We start from the raw sequence: 14,632 nt of genomic DNA on the forward strand, positions 1-14,632 counted from the left end.
TTGCTGCCTCCCAGCCCCCTTGCCGTCCCCTTTAAGACCAGACCTGCAGCTTCTGACCTCCATGGTCTCACACTGTCCTCAGAGCCTCCGCACATGCCGATCCCTCTGCCGGGAACACCCTTCCTCCTTCTTCCCCAGCGTCTCCTCAGTGTCCTCTCTGACCAGACCCAGTCTGACCCTACAGGCCTGGGGGTGTCTCTGAGTGATTCGTCTTAGGTGGTCCACGTGTTTGGTGAATGAACAAATGATGGTAGCAGATGACTCAGTCCTTAGGGAGTTAATTTTCACAATCCCCCAGGGAAGTAGGTTGGGCCTGTCCTATCATGTCCACACCCCTTCATCCGTGTCCCTGCACATTCCTGGTCATCCTTCCACGCCCAACTCAGAGATGCCTCTTCCAAGAAGTCCTCCCAGATCCACTCCTGACCCCGGGAGACCTGTGTTCCCCTGATTCAGAGATGAGGCTTCCAGAGGGGAGGCTGTTTCCCTGGGGCTGCACAGACAGGGGTGGGCAGGGCCAGGACTTGAACCTGTGTCTGCCCGGGCACAGGAAAGGCCGCCTGCCGCCCTGTCCCCCTCTTCCTGTCAAAGGAGGGTGTCACTTACTGGTTTGAGATTTTTCTCCATGTCATCCAACTCCTCCACGCAGACGACGGTCAGGAAGGCCACCTCCGCCTCCAGCATGTCCAACAGGCAGGCCTGGGCGCCGGCGGGGGAACAGGAGCGGAGTGAGGGGGGCCCAGAGCACCCCAACACCCTCTGGGAATAACCACAGGTGCCCTCTGAGGCTGCGCTGAGTGACGAGTGGGGACGGAGCCAAGAGCTTCGCAGCCGCCTCGCGCACAGCAGGCAGTGTCCCCAGACCTGCGCAGCCCGCCCGGCCTCTGGGGTCTCTCACCTCCACCTTGTTGAGCCTGCACTCCTGCTCCCCGTGCTGGCACTCGAATTCCCACCTGCCGCTGACATTCCTTTCCTGCAAGGCAGCAGAGCGAGTGCTGGCTGGCAGGCTGGGTGCCTGCTCCCTGCCCACGTGCCTCAGTTTCCCCAGTGCCACGCACCTGAGCGTTTCCGTAGGGCACCAGGGTGACGTTGAGGATCTCTTTGACGAAAAGCCATGTTGGGAAGAGCTCTCGGACCAAGAAGTACCGGCAGCCGTTACAAAGAGCCTCGTAGTAGAGGGTCACGTTGACGAGTGACGCGTCAGACTTCCTGACGGGTGACTGCAGGCACAGTTCACTCATCTGCAGAGAAGGAAAAGGTGTCATCAGGTGCCGTCCTGGGCAGCTCCCTTCTTTCTCTGAGCCCTGCTTGGTATTCTTCTAGAAAGGGAACTGCAAACAGTAGGTGCTTCACCTTGCACCCCTTCTAGACCTTACCAGGGGAATCTTCACTTTGAGGCTTTGCTGTGTCCCTAAACCTTCCTAAACCTCAGTATGTTAGCAAAAGGGTCATGACACAGACTTCCAAACAGTAGGCACTTAATGTACGCACAGTCTTTCCTTTCCTCCAGGTCAGGTGAAATTCCTTTCCCAGAAGAACTGCATACAGTAAGGGCTCAAGGAATGCACATTCCTGGTCATTGCCTTTTCGGAGGCACATACCACAGAGCCTAATGCATGCGCATTTCTTGCCACTTCACCCCCAGAACCTTGACCCTGAGCTGAGCAAGGCTCTATACCCAAGTGGACTGATTTATTCTTCATCTCAAGGGACCCACGTGAACCTCTTCGAATGAACAGAGGTGGCGACTAATACATGCTGACTTCCGGCTTCAGCAGAGCGAGGCAGGCGGCTGCGTCTCTGGAGCCAAGAGTCAGTTGCTCAGATTCCGGGGCGCGTTTGCTGCGTCCCAGAAACACGCGAGCCCTTCCGGGCTGGGACGGGCCCGCAGCCGGGGCCACCGGCAGCGCTGAGCACCCGGCCTTCTGAGGGGACCCAGCTCCTGCCCCAGAAGTACACAGCGGGCGCTCAGTGAATCCCCGCCGGGGCGGGCAGGGGAAAGCTGCGTGTCCCAGACATGGGACGAGAAAGCGAAAGGACCGGCAGAGAGCGCGGCCACCGGGACGGAAGGGGGTTTCAGCACCAGCCAGAACAGCGTCCTGTCCCGGGCCCGACTGTCCCCTGTGGGTCTGGGGAGCACGGAGGAGTCGCCTGCCCCAACAGGCTGCCGGTCCTTTCTGACCGGCCTGCCCCGTTGCTGTCCGTACCTTGCAGGTGCCTGGCCTCTGGTGCGCGAGTGACGCCCGCGCGGCCGCGGGGTCCGCCAGCAGCGGCAGCAGGGGCAGGAGCAGCAGGAGCGGTGGCAGGGCCATCCCCGCGGGGTCAGAGGTGTGGCAGTGGGAGCAGCTGCTGGAAGAACGAGCCGCCTTTAACCAGGCGGTGGCCCGGCCCCCAAGTTGGGCCCGCCTCCCCGTGCCCACGCCCCCAGGGCCCTGGCCAGCATCTCCGGGATCCTGGCGTCCGTCTGTCCGTGGGACCTCAGCTTTCCTCTCTGCGTCTCCCTTTCCAACGCGAGCCCTGCCAGGTGCTGGGCCCAAGTCATGAGGCGTCCAGGTGCCCTCGACGCCCCTTTGCATTCCTGGCAGTCAGCCCTGCCCGTCACATGAGGCTCTGGGCGACCAGGGGAGGGGAGGTGGCACCCTCAGAGCCAGACCTGCAGGGAGACCGGGAGAGATGGGGGCATCTCCGCGTGCCCAGGACCCTCTGGGGGCGCCTAGGGTGCTCCTGGCCCTGGTCCCTAGCCTTGGGGACACTCTGTGGGATGGAGCCGGCGCGCTATGGGGGCGATACCCCGCCTGGCCTGGGAGCCCCCGTCAGGCCGAGGGCACAGGACCTGCCCTTGCCCTCTCCCCCTCGGCCTCCCCACCGGGCGCTCCGGACCCATCTCCCGTCCCGCGGGGCTGACTCAGGCTTGGCCACAGCTGGGCTGGAAAGCAGAAGCCGGCGCGGGAGGGGAGCCTCACTTCTCTGGGGGCCCCACCCTGGCGTGGGGCTGGGGGGAGGAGAGCCGTGTTCCTTCTCTCCCGGGTCCGAGGCTCAGGGGGAGCGCGGCCTTCCTGACCCTCAGAGGACTCCCGTGGGGGAGAGAAGGGAGGCTGTGCCAGCCGTGAGAGGGGACGTGGGGGTGGCCATGAGGGACAGTCTACCTGGAACCAGCTTGGCCCCCAGTTTGACTTTGGACTCTGCTGGGGTCCTCAAGAGATGGAGCCTCAGTCTCTCCTTCTGAATAATGGGCAAAACAGTGAGGTTGGGAGTCACAGCCGCCACGGAGGGCTCAGAGGCAGGGGGACAGTTCCCCAGGCTGGGTGTTGGGGGCCTGGGAGGTGCCCACGCAGGCCGCAGCCGGCAGCGAAGGCAGCTCCCGAAAGGGCTGGGTGGAGGCTGGGGGTGTTGGGGGGACCGCGAGACGTCCAGACTGCCGGTCTCAGATGCAGGGCAGGACACAGGACCGGATCCCACAAAGGAAACGCCCCAAACCTGGCTGGGAGATGGAGCTGAGACCCCAGCTCTGCAGCCTGTGTCCCCCTCCAGTTCTGGGGGGCCCAGCTAGGACGTGTCCCCACACGTAGCAGCAGGGTTGGGAGCCAGGGCTCCCCTGAAGTGCCAGTGGCGGGATGTACCCCCACCCTGTCCCTCAGATGGCCCAGCCCCTCACAAAGCCTTTTCCTTCTCACAGTCTCCGCTTCACAACTGGCGGGGCCCATTGGAGAACTAACAACAAATAGAACTGCTACAATTTTTCCAGTGGTTACTAAGCACCAGCCCTGATGGAAGAAATCAGAAGTGTAACCTCACAATTGGTTGCTGTCCTGCTTTTGTGCCAGGCACAGGTTGGGCCCCAAACCCATTTTATCACTGAATTCTCAGAGGCGTCCAGTGGGTGCTGGGGGCAGGGACGCCCGAGCCCTCTTGGTAACAAAGAAATGGCTGATCAGAGAGGGGAGGCTAATTTGCCAAGGACACACAGCGGATGGCTGAGCGTGGCTAGACGCCACATGAGCTGCTGTCCCCTTCCCCCACCCATGGCAGCATGGCAGGCGGAGAGGAAGCTGCAGCAGGCGGGCTGTGCTGTTCGTGCCCAGCCCCTGCAGCCCCCGCTCGGCAGCCCCGCGGACCTGGTGGGCTGAGCGCTGGGGCCCTGTGGAGACAGGGGTCCGGGAGGGCCTCAAACCCTGGTGGAGATGCTGGCTCCCTGGGGACATCAAGGACATAGGAGACCAGACCCTTCTGGGTGGCGTGGGGGGTATCATCCACCATGTGACTACTGACGTCGTGCAGCGATGAATGAGGAAGCTGCGGGTCACAGAGCAGGTGACTTTCCCAAGGTCACTGCTGGTGGCTGCGACAGGATTCAAACCTGGCAGGGGGGCCCAGGGTGGAGCCCTGGAAACCCTCAAGGAGTCAGGTCGCAGTCCAGGGTCCCCTGAGCAGGCCAGAGGTCAAACCTCTGCCGCGCGACCTGGGGCAGGGCCCCCCACTTCCAGGACTTGGGCTGCTGAACGAGCAGGGCCGAGGGGGTTCCTGGGCCTCGCCGGCGGCCTGGAGTTAAACCTGAGGCCTGGCCCGCTGCGACCGCGTAAACGCCAGGGCCCCCGCCCGCGGACGCCGCCCTGAAGCCCAGTCACTGACGACAGAACCATCCACCGCGTTCGAGGTTTTATATCCGTAACGACGTACCGTACAAAACCCGCCTCCCGGCGGGCCGGGCAGGCAGTGTGGTGGCCAAGGGCAGTGTAGAAAAGCAGGGCTCTTGTCCCCAAAGAGGAGAGAACAGAGGGCTTCGCAGTCAAGGAAAAAGACAGTCAAAACCCAACATGATCGAGGCGCCCTGAATCTGCGCCCACTGGAAGCGCGTGGGCAGTGTCGCATCTCGGCCACCGAGGCGGCGCGGGCCGCGGGTCCGGGGGGGCTGGGGCCGGCTCACGACTTTATTTGTAATTATTTTTTTGTGGGGCGGGGGGACTTCTCGTCGCGGCCCCATGATGGGGATGAGTCGGCAGCAGGTTTCACTTCTGGATTTGGAGGGGAAGTTGGGGTCCGTGGGGGCAGGTCCCGCCCAGCCCCGAACGTCACGGCCAAGGTTCTTAGAAGCAGCGGAGGGAAGTTCCTTCCTGCCCTGACCCCAGGTCTATGGCTTAAAAATCGGGCCGCCCAGGCTGGGGCCGCGCAGCCCGGGGGCCTCTGTAAACATGGCGGGTGCAGCCAGGAGGGGCTTCCTAGACCCGGGGGGCCTGTCGTGGGCAGGGCAGAGGGTCGGGGGGCTGGGGCACGGTGAGGGCAGTGCCCAGGGAGAAGGGGGGCAGGCAGGACCCCCAACACGGAGACAGAGACAGATGGAGACAGCGATGTGGGGAGAGACTTGGGGAGAGGCGGGGGTAGAGAGGTGCGCTGAGAACCCCAAAGAGAGCCAGGGAGCTGGAGGCCCCTGGGCGCAGCTGGTCTGTCCCGTGGCCCTGGCCCGGGGTGGCTCCGCTTGGCGGGCTCTCGGCAGCGCTCAGCGGGCGGCAGGCGGCGGGCCGGGGCCCGGGGCGCGCACGGGGTGCGCGAGGGTGACGGTGAGCGCGTCGTTGTGCTGCACGAGCGACGCGTGCTGGTAGTGCAGCACCAGCTCCTTCAGAGACCCGTACAGGTTGTAGGGCTCCGCGAAGCCGAAGCCGGTGGCAGTGCGGTAGATGACGCAGTGCTTGGTGTCACCGTCCACCCTGGGGGGCCGACGAGAGGGCAGGTCAGGCGGCCCCCCCTACTTGCCTGCCCAGATGGTCCCTCCTCGCCCCGGCAGCCGCTGGGGGCTTCTTCCTCGCTGCCTTCCGGAGGCCTGGCGCACAGTGGGCGCTCACAGAGAGCTCTGGAAGGAATGCGGGGATCCCCCCGCCCCCCCAGCCTCCAGGCACTCACACCACCGAGCAGGCGTAACAGCCGCGCTGGCTGCTCTCGCGGATGAGGAAGGTGCCGTCCCGCTTGCCGCTCAGCATCTCCTCAGCCTGTGTGCGGTTGATCTTGCCCACGTACCACGTGCGCTCCTCGTGGTGGGGGAGATCGTCCTCGTCTTCCATCAGTGCGTACTGGCTGTGGGGGGCGTGGCGGGAGGGGGGTGCCTGGTCACTCACTGCCAGCACCTGAGGCTCCCCCACACCCCCCAACTGCCTGGACAACTCTTCCTCTGTGGCGAACTCCTACTCGTTCTTCAAAACCCATCCAAAATGGCCCTCTCGTCTGGGAAGCCCTCCCTGCCTCCCTCAAGATGGTCACTCACTCCTCAGTCTCGTTTTTGATCCCCAACCACTCGTTGATTTTCTTCTGCCGGGCGCCTTTCTGGGTGAGCCACCTGAGGGGAAGAGGAAAGGTGGGATCTCACCCACCCAGCCCACGGGGAGCAGGCAGGGGCTGCTGACCTAGGAGCGCACGCTCTGGGCACGATGCCCCTAGTTGCCACAAGGGGGCAACCTTGACCTGGCCTAGGGCAGCGAGAACCCAGGCTGGCTTCCCACTCTGCTAGGGAGCCCCACCCTGCCCCCCAGTTTTCTGCCTCTGTTAACACTTAAGGACCCACCCCCTGGAATGCGCCAGCCCCGGCAAGGCCTTAGTGTCACCAGAGGCCCAGTCCTAAGGGCTGCACAGCCCTGTTGGTCTTTGCACAGGGCAGCTGTCTGTTCCATACCTCAGTTTCCCCAGCTGCAAAGGACAAACTTTACAAGACTTAGAAGGGACTGAAGGAGCCAATACAGACATGGTGCTCAGCACAGCTTGGCACGCAGCAGGCACATGGGCGCGTCTGAGGCTCAGGCAGAAGTGGGGGAGGGCCTCGCTACCGCCCGCAGTAGGTTGGCGGGTGGAGGCGGGATTGGAACCCAGGCTGAGGCTGCCACAGCCACCTCGCGTGCCAGCCTGCACAGCAGGAGTGTATACCGAAGGCGCTCAACCCAACCCTGTGAGAGCCGCGTTGCCATTTCCCAGATGTCTGGCGAAGTTGAGGCTGACTCATGGGGAGCCCTTCCCAGGGGCCCAGGAGGGACAGAGTTCCAGGCCTGACTGACAGCAAAGGGGCTCGTGGGCAGATGAGGGGTCTGGGGAGCGGGGCAGGAAGGGCCACCTGGTGGAGACAGGGAGAGCGAGATGCCTGTAGAGATCTCTGAGCGCCCCAGTGCTGACCGGGACCGGTGGGCACAGAGCCGGCCACTCACACGAGGTACTGGTCTCGGATCTTGCGCAGCTGCATGAGGTCTGGCTTGAGGCTGTTCATGCGCTTGTCGATCTCCCGGTTGTCCGAGGCCTGTGCCCGCAGCTGCTGCTCCAGCTTCGTGCGGCTCTCGTGGATCTCTGCGATGCGAGACTTGAGCCGCTCTGAGTTCAGCAGGATCCTGTGGGAGGGGTGGCTCAGAGGCCTCAGATAGCTCTGGGGTTTTCTTGGGGACCTACTTGGTACCAGACTGTGTACTTCCAGTCTCTAAGCCTGTACACACGCTATTTCCTCTGATTTCTTTCTGGCGAACTCCTATTCATCCTTCAAAGCCCACTACAACTGACCACCCTTCCGCTACAGGTGGAACACCAGCTGTCCCCCTTCATTTCCTCCCTTTCCCTGCCTGCACTGTGCCAGGTCATGGCGGGGTGGGCAGGGCAGAGGAGCGGACTCACCTCTGCATCTCCTTCTCGTTGCCCTCACGCCGGAAGCGCTCTAGATATTCCTTGCTGCACTTCTCCTGCGTCTGGCCCTGCTCTTCAAAGATCTTGATGGTCTCGTTGAAGGCCTCGATTGCTGTGCGCTTCATCTGTAGCTCCTGGAGGAGGGGGTGCATCTTAGCACCTCCTGGAACTCCCCAAAAGTCCCTCCTGAGGGGTGAAGGCAGATCCCAACTCTGAAGTTGAGATTTTGTTCAAGCTGTTCCCTTTACTGGGAGCGTCATTCTTTTAACTCCTACTGTATCAAATGGACTCCTATTCAGCCTTAAAAACCCCACTCCCCAAACCTCCTCCTCCTCTACATATTTCCATAGGTACCTCCAAACACTGGAACCTGTTGACTCTGCCAAGGATTACTGATAAACCCAGTTGCCATGTTCGTAAGTACTTCCCATGTATTATCCCACAGAACCTCCCAGAAGCCCCCTACAAAGAACTGTTATTGTGGAAACTGAGGCTCAGATGACCTAAGTCACTTTTGAGGTCACCATGTTCCTAACTGATCCTGAACAGGTGTCTCGGCCACTGAAAGCCTCAGCTAACCCATCAGGAAAAAGGGGACAGGAAGCACATCCTTGGGGACTACGGAGGGACTGAGCAGTTCCTGGCCAGAGACAGGATGTTCAGTCTGAATCTGTCCCCTCTCCACTTGCAAAAGCAGCTCATTGACACCGTCCCTGCGTGACGAAGCTCCCTGCTTTAGAAAATGCTGCCGTTTCCCGTAACCAACTGCTAGGTTATGATCACTAATGCGAGTAACATTCTGCCTGAAGGACTCGAGATCAAGCAGTCGAGATCCATGGCTCCATTTTGCAGAAGGGGAAACCGAGGCTCAGACTGAGACAGAGGCTCACCTGAGACACCCCCCAGGGTCTGGCTTCCTGTGTCGTTTTAAAACCACACACGCTTATTTTAGAACAGCCCCTGGTGCCAAGTGCCTGTTCTGTGACCTGGAACTGTACGTCCATCCTCGTGGTCCCCGAGGTTGGCTGTTGTGCTCCACTGTCCCTCTGTGCCTCGGTTTCCCCGTGTGTGGGGCCCAGGGTACCTGGGAGGTGCGTGTGTACTCCTCGTAGAGCTGGTCGTACTCGCGGCTCTTGTCCTGGTACTGCTGGTGGTAGACCTTGAGCTGGGCGCCCACCGCCTCCACACTGTCCTCCTTGACGATCTGGTCCTGGGGACACCCGGTGGACTCAGGGAGCTGTGTGGCCTCGTCGGGCCTACCTGGGAAACTGAGGCCCAGACGCTAGCCTCCCCGGTGCCCACCCTGGCACAGACCTGCTGGTACTTGGACACCGGGTAGAGGAGCCGCGTGTCCAGCTTGGCGTTATACTGGGCCAGCGACTCGTGGCGGTAGTGGCTGATGAGGTCCACGACGGAGCAGAAGGTCAGCGGCTCCGAGAAGCCATAGTGCCCGTCGCGGTGGAAGACCTTTATCAGCTTGTTGTTCCCGCCTTTCCTGGAGGGAGTAGAGGGGGTCTTGGCACCCAGAAGGACCCCAAACTTGACCCCAGTCCACTGGCCCTGACACTGTACACCTCTCACCCCCTCTGAGCACCTGGTCTCTGTGACCTCTGACCCCCAGTCATCCCTGAAGGGCCAGGCCCCCACCTGAGGGTCAGCGTGTACTCCCCCTGGATCTTGCTGGATGCGTCACGGACCAGAAAGGTGCCATCAGGTGTGTCCCGGAGTTTCTCATTCACTTCCTCCCTGTGGGGACACTCAGGATTGCGGCTGCCCACCTGGAGACCCTGCCCACCACATGGCACCTCCTCGGTCCCTGACCCCACACCAGCAACCCTACCTGGAGATGTCCCCCCAGTACCACTCAGCGTCTTGCAGGGAGGGTGGGCTCCCGCCATTGGCTAGGCCTGCGGCGGCCGGCTTTACCTTAGAGGGTTTAGGCGGCAGCGCTGGGGAACAGAAAAATAAATGCCATCTTGAACACCGACTGTATACTGTGGCTGCCCCCCATTGCAACCGGGCCTATTGATGCCAGCAGGGCCCTGGGATGAGCATTCACGGACCCCTAGCAATAAGAAATGATGACATTACAAAGGGGTGTCACCTGGGGGCGCAACCTCCTGCTCTTCCAAATGTTCCTGAAGCAGCTTCTCCACCAGCACTGCCGGGAAGTCAGGGCTGGGCTCACTCCTGGGGGGAAGGAGACTGTGGTGAAGACGGGGTAGGGCCTGTCTGCCCACGCGGGTGCACACAATTCTGCACGTGCTTGCACTAGGGGCGTGTATACGTGAAGGGATGTGCAGGCAAGAGGGGAGGTGATATAGGTAGGTGTGAGAGGCTAACTCCTGTGTATGAATATACAGTAAGCGCTCCATAAATGCTCATACATTTATGGAGTGCACCTGAGGTGGGGTAAGCAGAAGCGAGGGTACAGGCCTCACCCACATGCTTACCCTATGTCCCCAGACTCCGGAGCCCAGGTCCCCTCCCCTTCTCTCTTCCTCTCCATCACATACGCGCGGTTCTGTCCTGCCCTCGACCACGTCCACACCCTTCTTATGGCCCAGGCCGCGCCCACTCCGGCCAAGCCCCACCCACCAAACCCCGCCCCTCTCGCGCCGGCTCAGCCCCGCCCTTCCGCACCGGGGCAAGGCCCCGCCCCTCACCCATCAGGCGCGCCCGCGGGCGGCGGCGAGGGCGGCGGTGCGCGCAGCAGCAGCGGCCCGAAGGTGGCGCCCAGCGCCCGCACCGCGGGACCCAGGGCGGGGGCGCGGCGGGCCACGCGGCCCAGGTGCTGCAGCAGGAAGCGCAGCGTGAGGGCGCGGTGCAGCGGCAGCGTCGGGGGCTCCAGCAGCGGCCCCAGGGGCCCCGCGGCCTCTGCGGACAGACGGCGGGGCAGTGAGCCGGGGAGGCGCCCGCCCGCCGCAGCCCCTCCCCAACCCGGGCTGCCCACCAGGCTCACCCCGCAGGGCCCGGCGCGCCTCGGCCGAGGCCTCGGGTGTCACGAGGGGTGCGGGCAGAGCCAGCAGGAAGCCCTTAATGCCGTCTGCCAGGGCTGTGGCGTCCCACTGATCCACGTCGCTCAGGGACCAGTCTGCGGGTGCAGGGGGATACGTCCCACGGACTTGCACTGCGGCCCCTGGCGGCTCCTCCCCCACCCCTTCCCCCTGAGGCTTCCCCTCACCTGTGCGCGGGGCGGGCAGCTCCGGCCTGTAGTAGGATTCGCTGTCCAGCCCTGGGGGATAAGTGGGGACAGGTGAGCTGGCTCTCAAATCCTGCGCCGACCCCGTGAGGCCTGGGCTGGCTACGCAAGCCCCCTGCAGTCTCACTTCGGAAGAGACAGGAGAACAGCACATGCAATGGCCTGGTCCTGTCCACTTTCCTATGTCCCCCTGGGAGTCACTCCTTGCCCTACCCTATTCAATCTGGAGGCCCAGCGCATCCAGGCTCAGCCTCCTCCCGTGCAGCCCTGTGAGGGGGATGAATCGCCTATCCCTAGAGGTAAGCAAGGAGAATGCAGGGTTGCCCCCAGGCTGAGGCTCACCTGTCCGCTCAATGGCCTCCACGAGCTTCACCAGAAGAGGGGGTGCCACATCAGGAGGGGAGAACTGCTCTGGCAGGTCGGGGAGTGCAAGGCCTGGCAGGAGAGGACAGCATATTGGTGGGGCTCTGGAAGGATCCCAGCCCCTCTCTTTGCTGGCCGGAGCTCAGCTTGGGTGGCTCGAGGCAGGGCCCAGCTCAGGCAGCCAGAAGGCCTGAGCTGGAGGGGCTGGGAGGGCCACATTGATGGGAAACAATTTTCTGGTTGAAGAACCAGGAGTTCGCACAGCTTCAGAGAGCAGGTGTAGCGGGCTGAACAGTGCGCCTCCAAACGACATGCCAAGTCCCGACCCCCGGTGCCCGTGACTGGGACCTTGTTTGGAAAGAGGGCTTTTGCAGATGAGAGTAAAGTAAGGATCTCTAGAAGAGGTCATCCTGGTTCTGGGGTGGGCCCCAAATCCAACGACTGGTGTCTTTTTAAGAAGACAGCCAGAAACAGACTGGAATAATCCGCCTACCAGCCAAGGGCCGCCCAGAGATGCTGGAAGGAGCGGGCAAGGTCTGTCCCCTGGTGCTTTCAGAGGGAGCATGGTCCCAGTTTAGGGCCTCTGGCCTCCAGAAACAGGACAGAAAACATTTCTCTTGTTTGAAGGCACCGGTTTGTGGTGATTCCTTATGGCAGCCACTGAAACTCACACAGCAGGTTTGGGGCTCCACCATACAGCCTGCTGTGCAACCTCTGGCACGGGACCTGCCCTCTCTGGGCCTCAGTTTCAACTGAAAAATGGGCTGATGGCATTGTCACTGCCTTCTTGATGCAAACAAAAAAGTGGTTGAAAAGGGACACAAGGAAAACATCCCTGTCCGGATCTGAACAGCTTATTCCAAGGACCTTTCCCCATTGTCTAAGTCATTTTGCTTCTAAAAAGTAGTTCCCCCCTCTTTTACAAACCCTGAACCCCCAACCCCACCGTGGGCACCTGAGGCCTCCTGGGCCCAGCCCCCTCCCAGCCCTCCCTCCCCCGCCGGTCGGCCCATTGTGCGCAGGCGGCTCCGCTGCGCTCTGCCTGCACGCCACCATTGGATGCGACTCTGGCCCTCGGCAAGGACGCCCTGGCACACGGCAGGGGCAAGCCGGGGCCTGCGGGGCCTCCCTGAGTGATGGGCCAGGTGGCACCCGGAGCTGGAGAAAGGCCCAGCTGCACCGAAAATGCCAAAAAAATGAAAAAGAACAAGGGGAGAGGAGGTGGGTGGCACTCCGGCCATGTGATCTGGAAATTCAAGCCTGGAACTCGCCTGTGATTGGCTTGCAGAATGGGGAGGGAGAGCCCGTGGGAACAGGCATCCCCCCATTTTACAGATGAGGAACTGTGGCTCCGAGAGGGACCAACCTCCCTGTGGGTGCACAGCCAGGGGAGGCCAGGCGATGTCGGGGCTCCGCCCTCTGCTCCCCACTCGGCACACTGGGAGGTCCCAGCACTGGGAGCTGCAGGGCCCAATGTGCCAAGGGACCAACCCTGCTGTCTGCAGATGAGGAAACTGAGGCTTGGAGAGGGCGGGCTCTGGCCCAGGTCACATAGCCCTGGAAGATCTGGAGGGTGGGGCTGGACAGCCGCCCCACGTGGGGACGTGTGTGGTGGCTGGATAAAGGCCAGACAGAGGAGGCAGGTGCTGTTACCAGGGGGAGAGGCAGATTCTGGCTGGGAGCCCAGATGGGGCCACCTCCTGCCCCTCCAGGCTGAGGCGGGATGCAGGCCCGGGCCCTGGAGACACCAGATGCTGCGAGGCCGAGCCAGCCCCACACCACCTCGGTGTCCCACATTCTGCCCCATGCAGTGGGACTCTGGCCTGACCCTCTTTGGGCAGTGTCCCCTGGCACCTCCCAGGGCCCTGGCCTCACTGGGTGGCTGAGCCCGAGTGAGTCGTTCGGCCCCCTTGTGCTTGAGAGGGTCAGACCACGCCGTGCTGGGCCCTCAGCCCTCCTCAGCCTCCTCCTCCCAACTCGAGCCTATTTCCCCAGCTGGAACCCACACCCCCTGCCTAGCATTCAGCAATTCTAGCACATACTCGGTGCCCCGATTCTCCACTCCCAGCATGCCCTGGGAAGTGGGGATGGCCAGGGGTCTTTGGGGAAGAATGCGGGGTCCTCACGCCCCACAGTGCTGCACGGCCTTGACTGAGCATCCTCCCTCTTTGGGCTTTATGGCTCCGTCATTTTGGAAACCAGGTGAAATTGGGGTAACGGGGTTCTTTGAGGGACCCTGTCTGCAAAATGCAGGATGAAGGTAGGTTGAACCTCTGACTCCTACTGAACACTTTCCATTATCTTCAAAATTCACCCCACCAAGTCCCCAAGTCCCGGCTCTTGTTTCCTTCCTCTGTTCCCTGAGCCTGCCACTGCATTCCCACCTGCAGCCTTTGCCCTGTGCCCACGTCCTGGGCACTCCACCCTCAGCTCTCGCCATGCCACGCTCCTTCCTCACTGCCTCTGTCACCACCTAATCATGCACTCGTCACTTCTTGAACCAGAAGCCCACGACAGCAGGGCCAGGCCTTGTGTCCACTGCTGAGCCCAGCACTGGACAATAGTGAGGTCAACACTTGTCAAATGACCAATGTCCCCCTCCCCTGGGACAGGTCCCAGTGCTTCACTGTAAAGAAGAGGAGACCAAGGATCTGAGGGGACCACCCCCTTTCCAGGGCCCCTGCCTGCTGCTCACCTGGCTCAGGGGGCCCATCGCGTGGCCTGGCGGGCAGTGGGCGGGGGCCGCGTGGGCGAGGGCCGGGCCGGGCCAGGGCCACAGGCCCTAGGAACTCCACGTAGGTGCCAGGGAAGTCACCTCGCTGCCGCGTGCGTTCGTTGAGGCCGGGCATCCAGCCCACGGTCTGCGGGCAGCGCTCGCCACCCTCAGCCACGCCCAGCGCCTGCAGGGCCGCCCGGCTCACCACCAGCACGTCGCCCGGCAGCAGCTCCAGGTCCTCTGGCCGCTCCCGGTGGAACGGGTACAGTGCCCGGTACTGGAAGCCCTCAGCGCCTGCCATGGCTGGGTGGGGTGTGGTCTGGATGGTCACTCGGCTTCTTGGGGCCCCACTGGCTCCACCAGCCGGGGCCGTGGCCAGGAGGGTCCACTGGCTTGGCCTGGGGCGCTGGGACCTCTATTTCCAACAGTCACAGGCGACCACGAGGGCCGCTCATGCCTCACTTCCCATTATTCCACGACCCTGGCAGGGGCCACTGGTCACTCTGTCCACCATTCGTCACCGGGTGGGAGGGGGTCGGTGGCGCAGTCTCAGTCACTGGGCCACTACGTCCCCCATCAGTGGGTGGGGTTGGGCAGGCCGCTCACTCCCTCACGTGGGGAGCCATTGGCACCCCAGGCTGGCGGCTCTTCTGGCTGCGCCAGACGAGGGAGCCGAGGGTGCAGGCTGCCACCATCGCACTGGCCGA

At 62.5% G+C, this 14,632-nt stretch overlaps 2 protein-coding genes across 2 annotated transcripts in view; both read right to left on the reverse strand.

Moving 5' to 3' along the window:
* The window catches only part of IFI30 (interferon, gamma-inducible protein 30), a 10,943-nt gene extending 8,609 nt beyond the window's left edge, over positions 1 to 2,334 (reverse strand). The window contains exons 1-4 of the mRNA XM_012654122.1: positions 2,208 to 2,334; positions 1,059 to 1,241; positions 899 to 973; positions 607 to 699 (exon numbers count right to left, since the gene is read on the reverse strand). Coding sequence (XP_012509576.1) covers positions 607 to 699; positions 899 to 973; positions 1,059 to 1,241; positions 2,208 to 2,312 — 456 coding nt within the window. The 5' untranslated portion in view covers positions 2,313 to 2,334. The remainder of the gene's footprint in view (positions 1 to 606; positions 700 to 898; positions 974 to 1,058; positions 1,242 to 2,207) is intronic.
* A 2,887-nt stretch (positions 2,335 to 5,221) lies between these two features.
* Positions 5,222 to 14,524, reverse strand: PIK3R2 (phosphoinositide-3-kinase, regulatory subunit 2 (beta)). Its single transcript, XM_012654124.1, has 15 exons — positions 13,905 to 14,524; positions 11,189 to 11,281; positions 10,829 to 10,879; positions 10,607 to 10,738; positions 10,311 to 10,521; positions 9,749 to 9,834; positions 9,485 to 9,593; positions 9,292 to 9,390; positions 8,959 to 9,139; positions 8,729 to 8,854; positions 7,636 to 7,778; positions 7,182 to 7,358; positions 6,254 to 6,325; positions 5,896 to 6,066; positions 5,222 to 5,702 (listed from the first exon to the last, which is right to left on the reverse strand). The coding sequence occupies exons 1-15, from the start codon at positions 14,224 to 14,226 to the stop codon at positions 5,495 to 5,497; spliced, it is 2,181 nt and encodes a 726-aa protein (XP_012509578.1). The 5' UTR covers positions 14,227 to 14,524; the 3' UTR covers positions 5,222 to 5,494.
* Between the last annotated feature and the right edge of the window lie 108 nt (positions 14,525 to 14,632).

The sequence above is a fragment of the Propithecus coquereli genome, unplaced genomic scaffold (genome assembly GCF_000956105.1).
Source record: "Propithecus coquereli isolate 6110/MARCELLA unplaced genomic scaffold, Pcoq_1.0 Scaffold438, whole genome shotgun sequence".
Lineage (NCBI taxonomy): Eukaryota > Metazoa > Chordata > Mammalia > Primates > Indriidae > Propithecus > Propithecus coquereli.

Bases quoted from the DNA above. Each gene is read 5' to 3' on its own strand.
- PIK3R2 (XM_012654124.1), bottom strand. From the start codon at position 14,226: ATGGCAGGCGCTGAGGGCTTCCAGTACCGGGCACTGTACCCGTTCCAC. The intron at 9,140-9,291 runs GTGGGGGCCTGG...TACTCCCTCCAG, and splicing joins GAGTACACGCTGACCCTCAG to GAAAGGCGGGAACAACAAGC. The intron at 8,855-8,958 runs GTCTGTGCCAGG...GGGTGTCCCCAG, and splicing joins CGGTGTCCAAGTACCAGCAG to GACCAGATCGTCAAGGAGGA.